The sequence below is a fragment of the Leptidea sinapis genome, chromosome 1 (assembly GCF_905404315.1).
Source record: "Leptidea sinapis chromosome 1, ilLepSina1.1, whole genome shotgun sequence".
NCBI classification, from domain to species: Eukaryota; Metazoa; Arthropoda; class Insecta; order Lepidoptera; family Pieridae; genus Leptidea; species Leptidea sinapis.
The window spans coordinates 24,493,635-24,509,929 of NC_066265.1; the positions used below are offsets into that span (position 1 = coordinate 24,493,635).

Below are 16,295 nucleotides of genomic sequence, written 5' to 3' on the forward strand. Positions count from 1 at the left end.
CTTTAATTATTTAATGTTTATTGTACGATATCACATTGTAATCCATATTTTTATATTAAAAAAAAAGCCCGCTGAGTTTCTTGCGCCCATTCTTCTCAGGTCTGAGGTAGTCTCTTTTGAATGGGTGGTAGTTTTTGACGTTCAATAAGTGATTTTGAATCCTATTTTGAATAAAAAGACTTGAATTTGAATTTGTACATATGATGCGTAAAATAAACCTTATTTTGCGTACGGTCAATTTTTGATAAAAATTCGGACAAAAACGATAAATTTGATCTTAATTCCAAATTGAGAAAAAACTTCTTATCACTTTAACATAATCGTTATTAAATAACTTTCAACATAGTCGTATGAAATGATAGATGCTAATTGTTGAACGTGACTACCTAAAAATGCTGACTTTTAGACACTGGACCATAAAATGCAAATAAATTTTATTATAAAGTGTAATGAATGAATCTTACATTTCATAATTACCTTTCCCAGACATTATAAATCAGCAGAGCGCGTTGCTAAGGTATTAACGTGAAAGGGCCCTCGTAAAGAGCCTCCGTGTCGTAAAGGAACATCCCTGGCGGATTTAAGAATCAAAATTTTATTAATCCCGCCTTAACTTGTAAATTTCAGATTGATTTCTTATCTATTGGATATAAATGAAATGAGCGGAATTTTAAACGTGATTTACGTGAATAAGCTACCGAATCAATACAATACACTTATTGTTATATCAGTTATAGAATACATATTCTTCATGTACAACCAAACTATGGAATGAGCTACCCTAAAACGTAAACGGCTAGATCACTTGTCGTTGCGTAGAGACGTCGCTTCATTGTGTCTTCTACCACATTTATCATGGGGAGTATTTCGAAGAGCTGTTTGACCTGATTCCTGCAGCCGAATTCCACCCTCGCACGACACTTCAAAAATAAAGATATCTTCCCCACCATCTGGATGTCAGGCGTTCCTCTACAGTGCCGATGTCAAGTAACTCTCTTCCATGTACCAAACTGTAGAATGAGCTTTCTTATGCGGCGTATCCAGGAGAATACTACATTCCCTCAAAAAAAGCGCGTTAACTTTTCTAAATGACCGAAAACACTCCCGTGATTCATCTGGTATTGCGAAAGAATGTGAGCGGCGGTGATCATACAACATAAATAATTTATGGAGGCTAGTTACGGATAGAATATTGTTTTACGTATAGAACAGTGTTTGCAATTGTTACCTTAACAATATATCGTCGGGAAATGATTCATTCATGTCGACAATTCAGTTTTTACAACAAGCCAATAAAAACCACGTGTACCCGTACGAACACAAATTTCCCACAAAAGTTTGGATAGTTAAAAGAATGGCGAAGCGCTGTGTATTTAAACTGAATTGTACCTAAACAAAAAGCGTATGCAACTGTAATGAAAAAATAAACATTGTAGCCGTTTGGGTTTTCCATTTCGGGGTTCGTTCATTGTATTTTTGCATAGAGGTGCGCGGGCCACGTAAATATTAAACATAGAATAAATGTGCCGCTATTATTTATTGTGAAAACTTTGTAGCTATACTGTTTTATTTTTGAAGATTGCCATTAATGTGCTCTATTTGTGGATATTTGCGTAAAATTTGATTTATGATCTGTACCTATTGGAATTTTTAAATATGCCAAGAAACTAGCTAGCTAGCTAGCAATTTTTTTCGATACCATAAGTTGAAATTAGAGTGACTATTTAGTGAGTTCATGTTCAAACTGCGTAGAGAAATTAACATGATATCGATGATATTGTCATCTTTATCATTTATACAAAATAAATTGTGGTTTCGAATTGTAACAGAAACGGTACAATAGATGTTGTAACGATTTAGTATCAGTATGAAGACCGGCTGTAACATTTTATTATTGCCACACTCATACACGAAGTATTATGGGTGCAAGACAACGATTTATTTAATACAATATACTTACTTAAACATACATAAATACAAATAAACATTCATGACTCGGAAACAAACATGAATATGAATTCATCATATAAATGATTGCACCTACCGGGATTCGATCCCGGGACCTCTAGCTCAGTAAAAAGGGTCACTAACTGAAACTAACTGGGGGGCTATAGGGGTCGTCTTTTTAATGTGCATAATTAACATAAAATTAATAAGATATTAACATTGCACACCATTTTTAATAATAGAAGTAATAAGTTAAATAAATTCACATACTTGTACTTTTGTTTCTCATTGGAAATAGCAAACAATTTTGTTAGATTTTTCCCGTCCATAAATTTCACTGCCTGAAGCAAAAACAGTATCCATATTAGTTTCGCCGACCATTTACTCACTTGTTAGGGAGCTTCTGGAAAAAAAACCTCGCCTCAGTAATCTTAATTACATTGTGATCTCGTTACAGTCCGGCCTTAATTCATAATTAAATAGGGACGTGTCCCTGTTTCTCTTATTTATTTGCTATTTTATGGTTTTACGATTGCTTTTGCCTTTTTCACTGAGCGAATTTAAACAGTGCTCTTTACAACACCCCTTCTTCTTTGTCGCTGTGAATATTCATTTAGAATCCATCAGCGGAATGGAGACTCGTTTTAGAAATGTATTTTTATTTCCTGCGCTGTTGTTGGAGAACTGCGTGTATAAATATTAAATGTAACGTCGAAAGATCTTATAATGTATTAAAAATTTTGCGCAATTTCGCCGTGGTACGGCATAACAAAGCACAAGTAAACCCTGGTCGTCTTTGGCCGAGTCATTAATGTCCAAATACGGTAATTAATTATATTGTGTTGTATTCTTCCTCATTTTTGTGACGTGAACCTGTAAAAACAGTGAGTTACGTTGTGAAGATCAATCAAAATGGTTAAACGGTGAGGGAACTTTTGTTCGCTTTCGGAAATCATTAACTGCACTTAGGCAACCATTGTATTTTAGGATTTTGTGTAAACGTATATTTTAAATAGCTTATATCCCGCGACTTGGTCCGCGTACACGCAGAGACGGAACTGAGCACGTAGTAGTTAAAACAAATTAAGGAACACTTACAACATTTGCTTTTGCCACACATTTCGTAAATAATGATGTATTCTGCAAAGTCGTAGTACGTTATTTTATTCTATCGACAATACTTTTCGCAGCGAACGCGATGTAAAGAATATTCTATGTAATTTTTTTAAACCTTGAGTCACATTATTGGAGTTTTAGTAAGGATCCCTAATTATTTCGAAAATATAATATAGCCTATTTCACCCGAGGAAACTGTAGCTTCCCAACAGTGAAAGAATTGATCAGATTCGGTTCAGCAGATTTGGATTCTATTCAATGCAAACATATCTTTTCTCTTTATAATATTAGTAATTTAATAAAACAAAATCTGTGTTGGTTGTGCTGTATTTTAAGAGAATAACACTGCATAATTATAACTACATATATTAATACCTTAATTACTTATTACGGATTCTTTGCACTTGTTTTTAATTGAAGTTTAAAACGACTCGTACAGTTTTCCTTCGCTATTGAAGACGCCTATTAGATAACAATAACCTGCGGACTGCCAATTAAAAGTTCCGCGGTTCATATTTCAACGGTAAGATTTATTTGTACCTATACCTACGTATATACTAGATTTTGTATTATTATGTAACTTGTGTATGTCCTTCTCTAAGTTTATCGTCATTAATTCTTCTTATGTTTTCAGCCGTATATTTTTCTTCTATTCCTGGCAAAGGATGCTCTTGCAAAATATTATTTTTTCTTCTTTCCTTCCGTTAACTCATGATGGATTCCCGGCAAATTATTCATGGTGTTTTGGTTACCTTATTGCTAACAATATATTTAAAAACTTTCATTTTTTTTTTCAATACTATTAATTTGGAAGGTTTTTTTGCATTCTTGCATTATAAAGTATTTTGAAAGGGCGAACTGTTATTCTATCCCTTTTGTTTCTTTATTAAATAGGTATTCTGTTAATAGTCTAACAGCAAACATGTTTGCACAGAGTAGGCTATACGATTAACTTATAATTGCGCATTTTAGTCAACAGTAAAAAAATCACACACTATTATTAAAAATTTGTGATTCTTTTACTTTTGAGACGAGTCTGAAATACCTTAAGGAAGTAATAACTATCAGTAGTAAAGAATAGTATTTCCAGTTGATTTCAATTAAAAATCGTATTTCTTATTTGAATAACTGCAAATATAAAACTCTATTGCACAATCTGTCATAGAAGTCATATTTTAAAGACACAGCACAAATATTAGCTTTTTATAAGATTATTTTTTATTAGATACAGATCTAAACTAATGAACTGACATCGAGAGGCGGCCAGGTGCGAAATATTATTTCAATAAACACGCTGGAAGCGATCAACAAGAAAATTGACCGATTCCGGGTAATCCCGGGGAAATGTCATATGATATCTCTTTTTTTCTATCCCGGCAACCGAGCCAACATTTAATATTTATGGATGAAATGTGAGACGAAGCGGATGATTTAAAGTGTCTGATGTGAAAATCGTTCGCAGATTTTCTGACCCAGCGAAAGCAATGTCCTTCCTTACGTTTTACGTGCCACTTGTTTTCTTTCATTGGAAACACTGTGCCCGCAGGTGGGTAAACGTTTTTTCAAGATTTATCCGGTCCTGAGGCGAGTGAATTAAGAAAAAATATTTCTATTTGTTTTTCTTACGGGGATTTGCTTCTTTTGATGTCGGCTGTGACTGTCTGTTATATGAATACACTGTTTTCTATGCTTTTCTTTGTTTACTGATGCAGATAATGTCTCTGTATGCTTTGTACTGTTTATTTATTAGTAAATCTCCCTGATGTTTATCTAAATAAGTTTAAACTACATAATTTTATAAAAGTTCTTTTTGGTAAGACCCAAGATTGCCAAAATTAAACAAAATCTTTTTATATTTAGCATTCATCTGTATCCTTTCTCATTTGTGTATTTTGTTGGAACGTCTTAAATTTCATAATACTTGGAAAACTAGCCTTATTTTAAAATAATAATAATAAATAATATGTTAACATATAATTTATCAAAAAAATTCTGATAGTTTTTACATTGTCATACTCATCATCATCAGCCGGAAGTCGTCCACTGCTGGACAAAGGCCTACCCCAAACATCTCCACGACGATCGGTCCTGCGGTGCCCTCATCCAACATATTCCGGCGATCTCGTCCAGATCGTCGGTCCATCTTTTGGGGGGCCTACCAACACTGCGTATTCCGGTACGTAGTCACCATTAGAGGACGTTTCTGCCCCACCGGCTATCTGTCTGTAGAACTATGTGCCTTGCCCACTGCCAATTCATTTCAATTTCATTGCAATAATTAGGGCTATGTCAGTAAGTTTGGTTTTATTCTATTTATAATGTGCTGTATATTTAATTGCGGAAGCGCAATCTATTATCATTCGTAGTGTGATAGCTCCATTTCATTTACTCACTTAATACCCACGAAATAAAGTGATACGCGAGGATAAGAAGTTTTCTCTTCAAAAAATCAGTCTTATCATACACAATTTTTCATAACCTTGTTCAAGACCAATTAGCAGTATTTCATCATTTGTTACAAGTCGTAAAGAGTGGGTGAAGTTGAAGGAACGTTCACGAGTTCACACAAATCGCGATCCTAACAACTTTGTTACATAAAGTCATTTGTAAAAAGTTTCATCGTCCCCTTCTTGCGATGTTAAATACTTAAGTAAAGGAAATGATCCGAGCGATGCTTATTCAGATAATTTACAGACGTTCGGTAATTCTCTTCTTTTGTTGGAATAATTGCTGAGTCTAAGTATGATTACGTCATTGTTTATTTTTTTATAAAAAAAAGAATGCATTTTGGAGTTTTAGAAACACCGAAGGGATTGTATTGGACATTATACTTCTTGTGGCGCGTTAGGGAGAAACTATCAGATTGAATATTAACGATGATGATTATATAAATTAAGGACGAGATGAGCATGACGTCAGCTGGTGGTTATTGATACGCCCTGCCCATTATAATACAGTGCCGCTCAAGATTATTGAAAAACCTAAAAATTCTGAGCGGCACTACAACTGCGCTCGTCACCTTGAGACATAAGATGTCAAGTCTCATTTGCCCAGTAATTTTACTCCCACTGGTATGCGCGCGTAAACGAGTGCGCAAGGAAATCTGTTAAATGTTAAATATTTTCATTGGTTGCAATTAATACCTTCTTTTTTTACAATATTGTTCTTTCTACAAACCTAAAATAGCACGAGGAATAATTTTCTTAATGCTTTTTGTTTTGTATCGCCAGAAAAGTATAACTTCTTGCGTGTGTACATAAGCACACACACACTGCTTTCTCAAAAACGAATTGTAGGTTTCAACTTGGAATTAACTTTCAAATGTAAACAATATGTTATTTTTAATTGATCGCTCTTACTGCTGAGATTTAATATACAAACATTATTTGTACTAACATTAATGGACGATGCGACATTCAAAACTGCGGTTCTAGATATTACGCCTTACAATGCTGGTACTCCAATATACTCACTCACTGTATGCTACCGAAACCAACCGTCCGATAACGCATGATCTGTAATCTTTGCTATGTTTGTTCAATTGTGCAGTCGTGTCATCTACAGGATCTACACAGTTGATAGCCTGCTCAACCCCAATAATTGCATATTAGGAAACTAACTTGAGGTGGACAGAGAAGACGAGATTTAAAGACCATGCGATCTGATTGAGAGCCACGGATTGGTAGTACATAGTTTATTTACCAGTGGGAGGTTCCTTTGCACAGGATGCCGGCTAGATTATTGGTACCACAAGGGCGACTATTTCTGCAGCAGTAATGTGAGCTTTATTGTGTTTCGGTCTAAAGGGCGCCTTAGCTAGTGAAATTATTGGGCAAATAAGACTTAACATCTAATGTCTCAAGGTGACGAGCACATTTGTAGTGCAGCTCAGAATTTTGGGGTTTCTTAAGAATCCTGAGCGGCATTGCATTGTAATGGGCAGGGCGTATCAATTACCATTAGCTGAACGTCCTGCTCGTCTCGTCCCTTACTGTCATAAAAAAATGCATGCAATGCTCTGCATTTCTGCAAATCCAACTTCTCAATCGATGACACCAAAACCACCAAAGGTCATTTGGCAAAATGCAAAATACAAAAGTATTGAATCTCTTAATTGACATTTACTGTAAGGTACTTTCCTGTTTTTTTTACGTTTAACGTCATATCAAGCTGAAGACATCTCGGAACTCGGAACTTCGTTCCAAAGTTTGTTTGAACGTGAGAGAAAGTTCCTTGAGTATCAAACTATGGATCAACGTCACACAGCCAGATGGTTGGGAAGTTGTTGTATACGAGTACTATTCATTCATTGTGAAGTTAAATTTAATAAGGTAGATGAGATGGTCCAAAATTGTATGGAGCTCAGTAGCATGATTTGTCGTCATCGATGTTATAATTGTTAATATAACTCATATGTAATGTAAATTTGATATTATATGTATATACATATAATATCAAATACAATCAAATAATGAGAATAGGTACTAGCCGTGCCCGCCTGCTTCGCTGGGCGAATTTTAAAAGGAAATAAATTAATGACGTAGCGTTGGAATTCGAAAAATAAGTAGCCATAAACCATCTAGGATACATTTCGTACTGAATGGTGGTAGTTTAATGTCGATACGATCAGTGCTCTAGGTGTAATTGAGCCTCAAACAAAGACCATTTTCATTATATATATGCGTTGATGTTTTTGTTTTATTTGATTCATAGCCTCTTGTTTGTTAGCGGCGGTTGACATCCCATACCGAAATTGGCTTCCTATTCCTTGTCACACTGTATTGAGTCAAGTATCCGTCTTCTTCTTTTTTATTAGTCTATGCGCGTCGTCTACTTTATGGCTGTGAGAGCGTGCCATCTTGTAAAAAATCATAAACTTATGATTTTTTTTAATTTTATTTTAGAAAGTATATTTATTGGATTTACTTACTTGTGTATTTTTGTGAAATCCGTGTATTTTTTCATCTCAGGTCTGAGGGATAATTTTTCGAATGGGTGGGTGGTAGTAGTTTTTGACGTTCAATGAGTGACTTTAAATCCTATTCTGTATAAAAAACATTTGAATTTGAATTCAATTGGTAGGCGACTTGCCATATCTAATGAAAAAGTAATGAATGCAAATGTAAATGATGCTCACGACGTGTGACGTCATTAGCGACATCCAAAAAGCAACCACTAGAAGCCCGATACGTCGCTCTTTTCACTCCAATAGAATGTAAAGTGTCATACAAAGCTACATTATATTGGCGGTCTCGGGCGGGCGCGCGCCGTAATCAAAAGGTTCTCGCGGGAACAATGGCACCCACATCCACATCGGGTCGGTCCCGATAAGCCTCGACAATTATACTACATCGACTTTTCAATTATCCAACCGACTCTTTCCCGACAACAATACTAGCTTTATTTATTTGTATTAGAGGTCATTTCATACCCAAAGCCGTTTAGGCGCAATTCGTTTCAACATAATTATCAATTAGACAATGTGAATTTTGTTGGGCTTGAATGTATGTATTGATCCAGTTATTAACCTATAGTATTAAGGAAATGTTTGTTATTAAAAATTTACAGTTTTGTTACGTTCTTGGTCGCATTCTTCATTTCTGAAGGTCGTATCCATACTTTAAAGTTTTCGTAACGTTGGTCACTAAAGCCTTCCTTCTATCCTTTCAGTCCTCGGCCTTCCTTCTATCCTTTCAGTCCTCGGCCTTCCTTATTGCCGTCGTAAATTTTAGGCCAGTGACTGTCTTGATCTGGTTCGACCTGCGGGGGGTTATCGTCCGCGTGGTCTTTTGTCCCTCCAGCTTGCATTCTTCATTGCTGAAGGTCGTATCCATACTTTAAAGTTTTCGTAACGTTGGTCACTAAAGCCTTCCTTCTCTCCTTTCAGTCCTCGGCCTTCCTTATTGCCGTCGTAAATTTTAGGCCAGTGACTGTCTCGATCTGGTCAGACCTGCGGCTGGGTTATCGACCGCGTGGTCTTTTGTCCCTCCACCTTGCATTCTTCATTTCTGAAGGTCGTATCCATACTTTAAAGTTTTCGTAACGTTGGTCACTAAAGTCTTCCACTTCTTACAGTCCTCGGCCTTCCCTATTGCAGTCATAAGTGGTAGGCCACTGAGCATCTTGATCTGGTCCGACCTGCGGCTGGGTGATCGTCCGTGTGGTCCCTCCACCTTGCCTATGACTATCATTTTGTCTAAATTACTGGGAAGGCGTTGGGCAATGTGGCTAAAAACACCCTCAGATCTTTTGATAGCATATTGTGGACAATTTAGTGCCAATGCGAAGTTGCTCCAGGATAGACTTGTTTATTATCTTAGCCGTCCACGGTATGCGAAGCATCCTTCTCCAACACCAAGAGATCTTCCTGCTTTGCCATATTCTGATCAGTTTACTCATCGCGCTATGTTGTTTTGTTATTGAAGCGAAAAATGTTTAGGCGCGCTGAGCATTTAATTTTGTGAGTTTTGATGTGATTGATGATGTAACGCTATTTCAAATAAAGTCAGCTGGAGTAGTAGTATACTACTAAAAGCGCAATCACTGAGAGCAATTTGTACACAGTTACAATTTATATTGTAAATATGAAAAAAAAAATGTGTTATTTCGACTGACTAAGCACGTGGTGCTTATAAAAAACTGTTGTTTATTTAAACTTTAATAGCTTTAAATTAAATGAAGATATCGAAATATTGTTTAAGATAAGGGCCAAGTGTCTGGTGAATGAAACTTAGAATTATTAATTGAAATCTCTCCAGTAGTGTTTCCGTGATACGCGCACTATGAAAACCTCTATCATTTTATGTGTATAGATTTTCAACCTTGATGACGTTTTAACTTCTGTCGTGTGAGTTTTAAGCACAAATTGTTTTTTTTTTTAATGTACATATTCTAGTCATAGTCTAGTATGTACAAACAAAATTTATTTAATGAAACAGACTGGTGGCAATTGCCCGATTCCCGCGGTGTGGTAACGCTTTTAAATGTTCCCAAATAATATTTTGTCTTCGTATTTTTTTGAATTAGTTTAACTTGTTGTTTTGTGATTTGATGATACTATAATGTTTGTATTTTACAGGTAAAACTCGAACAGAATGTCGGTAAGCCGTCCAGGGTGATACACATACGGAATATACCGAATGAGACGACGGAGGCAGAGATCATACAGCTGGGGCTGCCGTTCGGACGAGTCACCAATGTGCTCGTACTCAAGGGAAAGAACCAAGTAAGTAATAGGAACTACTGTTCAGTTCTGTGAAATAATTTTCACTGCGGTGCGATTATTAATTATGACAGTAGGTAATCACGACCATCATGTTTACGAAGCATCCTTACACAAACATTGAATTCAAGCTGTAAAAGATGTTGAATCCAATATAGAATAGAATAGAAAACACTGTAGTAGCTATAAAAAACACACACCTTCATTTTACAGTATTAATTACAATCTTCAAATACTAAATTAAATGAACAAGGTAGCAAAAATTATTAAAATATATAAGAAATATAATAATAATCTATATATATAAAAATGAATTGCTGTTCGTTAGTCTCGCTAAAACTCGGGAACGTCTTGACCGATTTGGCTAATTTTGGTCTTGAATTATTTGTGGAAGTCCAGGGAAGGTTAAAAAGGTTTGAATAAACATGAAAATCCCCGTTTTTATATAAAAACAACAATTTTGATTTTCCTCTGACGTGTCCCCCGTCGTTCAGAAATCAAATAAAAATTAGAGTTTAAAATGAATAACTAATTAGAATTTTTATATCTTTCTAACTTTCTGAGGAGGTAAAAAATAAACTTCCTTAAAACACGGGTAACACTTAAAAAAATTATTCCTTTTGTTTGTTTTAAGTTTATTTTATACAAAAATTAAGGTCTTTTATGTATCGATTGAGGCAGTACGAAGTCTGCCGGGTCAGCTAGTATAAAATAAAAATGTAAAATAACTGTGCGGAGCGTGATTCCCTGCTAAAAGGAGCTGACTCAGTATATTGTTGGTCAGTGCATGATACAACAGTGCAACACAAAACTGGTTTACAGCAGCCCCTCATGACATTTGGAGTAGACAGATGCTATAGTCTCCCCATCGTATTGAATATTATACGACAATTTATATTTATACAGTTTATACTTTATTACCTACTTCTTATAAAATAATTGATATTATTACAAAACGATTAATTTAATACAAACTAAGTCGTTATGTATTTTACAGGTATTGTAAAATACTCTATTTGATTGAAAACAGTGGCCGTTAGTTTTCTTGTATGTTCTTCTCGCGAGCTCTACATTTCCCGAACATATGGTAGATTCAGTAACCTCAAAGAAATATTTATAGTGACGATTGAAAAGTGCTTAGTTAAGTTAAGTCATTATTGTTATATTTAATACAGTTTATTTGACTCTGAAGCCACCACCTTTCTTAAAGGGCAAATTCGGCCTAACATGTTCACCTCATTATTCTCATCTCTGGGGAGCCTACTAGGCAGGTGACCCAATGCATAGCTTACAAAATATAGGCTGAAAATGTTACAAATTGTTTGGCACACACCAGTTTAGCTTCTAACAGTGCGGAAATAAAAAATGGCTATTTTACAGGATACACAAAAAAATCTTTGATTTGTTTTTAAGCTCTAACTAAAAAAAACTTCTTTTTTAAGCTATATAATATGCTATATAATAGATCAATTCCGACGGTTTAATTTTCGTCTTGGTTTTTGAAATTTCATCTTGCTGTTAAGATATCGCTTAGACATTTCAGTGTCAGATTGCTTTAGACGGAGATTGTTATTATAGAACAATGAAAAAAAATTATTTGCAGTAAATGCATCAAAAGTTTCGTGTAAAAGCTAGCTTGTAATACATCCACATACAGGATCAATCTATAGACTATCAACTTAACCCTCTTGCCTCATTTAAACGCTAAGCGATTCACGTAAAGACAAACAGCGCGTTACTCAACGTGAATAATCATTTCTACGTAATAGCATTGCAACTCTGTTATAGTTGGTAACTTAGAAATATTCCAGCTAAATCGCGGTGCCCGGGGGTATCTCTGAGATGTACAATAACTGGGAAAATAATATCATTTGTGAACGCAGCAACGTTTGTTACCGCCGCACATTAATAGCATAACAAATGCTTTCTATCTGTTATGCTCAGATACTTTTGTCTGTTTGATTATATGCTTTAAATGTGGATGTCACTGCAATAGCGGATATTTAAATTAATAGGCGTTTTTAATACGATTTCCGTAGCCAAATGTCGAAAAACGGAATCCTTATAGATTCGTCATGTCTGCCTGTCTGTCCGTGTATGTCACAGCCACGTTTATCCATAACAATAAGAACTATACTGTTGAAACTTGGAAAGTAGATGTGTTCTGTGAACCGCATTAACATTTTCACACAAAAATTGAAATAAAAAAAACAGTAAATTTTGGGGGATCCCCATACGAAGTATGAACTGAAACTCAAAATTTTTTTTTCATCAAACCCATACGTGTGGGATTGATGGATGTTATGGATAGGTCTTCAAAAATGATATTATACACTTTTTCTAAGCTGAATAGTTTGCGCGAGAGAAGAGAGTAAAATGTGTCTCCCCCTGTAACTTCTAAAATAAGAGAATGATAAAACTAAAAATAATATATGATGTACATAACTACGCAAACTTCCACCGAAAATTGCTTTGAACGAGATCTGGTATTTTCTGAGCTTTTTTTAATACGTATGAATGATGAGAGCTGTTTGATATTGAGCAAAGATTTTTTGCCTTTTCCATTTAAATAATTTTATATCATATTCCTTTCTATATAACTTTTAATTTATGTTACTTGCTGCAACAGAACTCTTCATGGGCGAGTCCGACTCGCACTCGGCCGCTTTTTGAAGTTGTAAACATAGATTTGAATGTAGTTTATTTTATACAGAATTATTGTGTATAGCTAACTTAATGGCCTATAGAACTGACTGCTGCCAACTGTTTTTAATTAGACACAGACAATGTTGGTATCGCATCGTAGAAAAGTTGCTGGTTAGATAAACTCAACTAATGAAGCTTTTTGCTGAAACAATTCAGATGTAATAATTAAAGTTCAGTTTATCTTTTATTTTGAAGAGAGCAACCTTACAGTATCTTGCTCGTACTTCTCTAAGGAAATCTGCTTTCCGAATGTGCTGTGTGAAAAAAATTACATATTTCAAGTTGTTGATTTACATATGAAATAAAATATTTTTGATTTGATTGTACATTGTATTGTTGCTCTGTTGGACACGTGAGCTTGTAGTTCTGAAAGTAAAAAGTACACAATTGTTTCAGGGGCTTATTAATTTAATTGACATTCTATCAAATTTAATTGAATTGATGAATCAGTCTTACAGCCAAGTTTTTCAAGCAATTATTAACATGACAAACTTTTACTGATAAATAAATACACTAAGGCTGCATCTATAGACTTTGCTCAGGCTTCAGTTACGTAAACATAAGCTGAGTGTACGCTTAGCATAATCTTTGATTTCGTTTTTATAGTCATTTGACAGCTGAAATTATTGCACAAATTAAATTTGAAAACTAAATTTATGAACGATAGATCCTGTAGATGAAGCCACAACCTGAGAGTTGAACAAGACATTTATGATTTATGAACGTGACGTCACTCGAATGGTTGGGTCAGTGGAAGAGCGCTCGCACGGAACGCGTGAGGTCGCGGGGTCGAGTCCCGCGTCGTTCATAAATTTTGTTTTAAAATTGGACGTAATTCCAGAACAAGGTTCCAAAGTACAATCATATCGAAAGTGAGTGAAGAACACGAAACTGGTCACGTAATTCCTATTAACGGACTGACAAAAAATGGAAGCCCTACTGTCACTCTAAATGACATCATGACTTAGTAGCCCAACCCACATGTATGGAATACACTAATATTTATTAAACTTTAAACACGAATTCCTTAAAATGTGATGTTTGTGGCTTGGAACGTTTTTCAGGAACTACGTCCAATTTAATTTGTGTAATTGATCCCAGAGTGAGGATTATCTCATTAAAAAATAATAAATTGTGTAGCAAAAAATTATGCTGGGCTTAAGCTAAGACGCGAAAATCGCGTTTTATCACACTCAGCTAAGTTTTACGTAAGTAAAGTCTGAGTAGAGTCTTAGTACGCTCTTTAGATCTCAACCTAAGTGCAAGTAAATACTATATCAAGTATTTAAAAAGGAATTGTCGCTTAAACATACAAGTAAGAAAAATTAATATAGTTTCTAATATTAAATTATTTTTAAAACATTTTTTGCATCGTATGACAGTTTTTCAATGTAAGTACAATAAGTACTTATACTTACTTTTAATGTTTCGAATGATTTAAATCTATCATAGTCATAGGTAAGTGTGCAACGCAAGTTTCTTAAGCTTTTCCGATAAACCAATAGAGAAAAGCTCGCAAACTAGAAAACATAATGGTTTAAATTTGAAAGATACTATCGTATATCGTTGAGAGCGTAGTTAAGAGCCTTAAAAAGTAATATAAAATGAGTCGAGCTTATCTTAATTGCAGCCATTTCAATATTTTCTAAAGTTGTGCGGTAACGGGCCACAAAACGAGCGGTTTGCAGTTTCATCGCGGAATCCAATAGGAGCGCAGTTATAAACTTATAAGTTACAACATTTTAATAACTTCCACGGGAGTTTGGTCCATCTCTACCGCAACATATGTGCCTATTTTACGTGTAAACGCTTGTTAAAGTTGTGATGTAATTAATTCTTACACTGCAGTAGGTATGTCATTTAATCTATGATCATAATTTCTTATGTTTTTTTTTAATGTATATAATATATTATATTTACCTAAATTTATTGAAGTAGGCGTTTCTTAGTCTTCAAAGTAAGTATTTATGACACGTCATAAATACTTACTTAGTATTTATGACTCGCCAATCTGTGGCACGAGACACCCTCGTGCCACAGATTGGCGAGTCAACATCTCCCGAGGATGCCTCGAGTAAAGGCGAAACACGTGTCGAATTGTATAAAGACAAATATTGGCGGAATTAACACTAAAGAAAACTCAAAACATTTGGATTTTCTTTACCAGCAAACTCGTGGTCTTCTCCGTAATACTTAATATTAATTAGTTGGTGTTTTTCATACTTATTTGAAATTTTGTATCAAATGTTGTGACAGTATTCTTCGCACCAATTTCAAACAAATTTTTCATCGGTATCAATGCTTGAGATGTCTATAAATCGTTGCAAAGTAAAAAAACATGTTGCAAAGACAGAATCTAATGTAACCTACGTACTAAGAATTTCTTTTTAAAATTCAGTACTTACACACACGTATTAAATATTTATTTATTATAGTTATTTTTCATTTGTCATTGTCATTTTTTATAGTGAGGAATCACCTGACGGACAGAGGTCCACCCCTTTTGATATCACTGCAAAACTATTTTTGAATTTTATTAAAATTAACAATGAATGTAAATAATTAACTTATTTTTTTATATACTATTGGTATAATAAAGACGACCCCTATAGCTCAGTGGTTTTTGACCCTGCCTACTGCGCTAGAGGTTCCGGGTTCGAATTCCGGTAGGTGCAAACATTTATATGATGAATATGAATATTTGTTTCCGAGTCCTGGATGTTTATATGTATGTTTAAGTAAGTATATTGTATTAAATATATCGTTGTCTTGTACCCATGTACAGGCTATGCCTAGTTTGGGGCAAGATAATTTGTGTAAAAGTGTGTCAACATTTATTTATTTATTTATTTGTATAATAAACATAGTAACTTTTGTAATTTAAGTTATTTTTCAGTGAGTGTAAAGAAATGATAATAATTTATTATTATTGTTAAACTTAAATGTAATACCGCCCTAAGTGTCATCAATTTGGTTCAGCATAAAACAGTGTAACATTGTAAAGTAAACAAGCTCGCTTAATATATTAACTCGGTCATGTAGTCGTGAGTGGTGACAATAGAGGCCGTCGGAAGCACAACAAGTGGGTGTTGCGAAGTAGTCCGCAAATAGGCCGCTCACCATTGTAGCCCCGGACTCGTTTGCGACTCATTTACGTTTGTAACTATTTCATATTTAATTATCTGTGTGTGGTGCCTTATATGTGATACACTTTCAGACTTTTGTTAGTTACTACCCTGTTACAGTATCTCTAGACCTGACGTCACATCGTCGTTTTGGTACGGTGTGCAAAACAAGCACCGCA

At 34.9% G+C, this 16,295-nt stretch overlaps 1 protein-coding gene across 6 annotated transcripts in view; it reads left to right on the forward strand.

Moving 5' to 3' along the window:
- Positions 1–16,295, forward strand: part of LOC126969419 (polypyrimidine tract-binding protein 2) — a 583,624-nt gene that overhangs the window by 500,519 nt on the left and 66,810 nt on the right. For all 6 annotated transcript variants that reach the window (XM_050814836.1, XM_050814861.1, XM_050814829.1 and 3 more), the window contains one exon: positions 10,142–10,288. In XM_050814836.1, the coding sequence (XP_050670793.1) occupies positions 10,142–10,288 (147 nt within the window). The remainder of the gene's footprint in view (positions 1–10,141; positions 10,289–16,295) is intronic.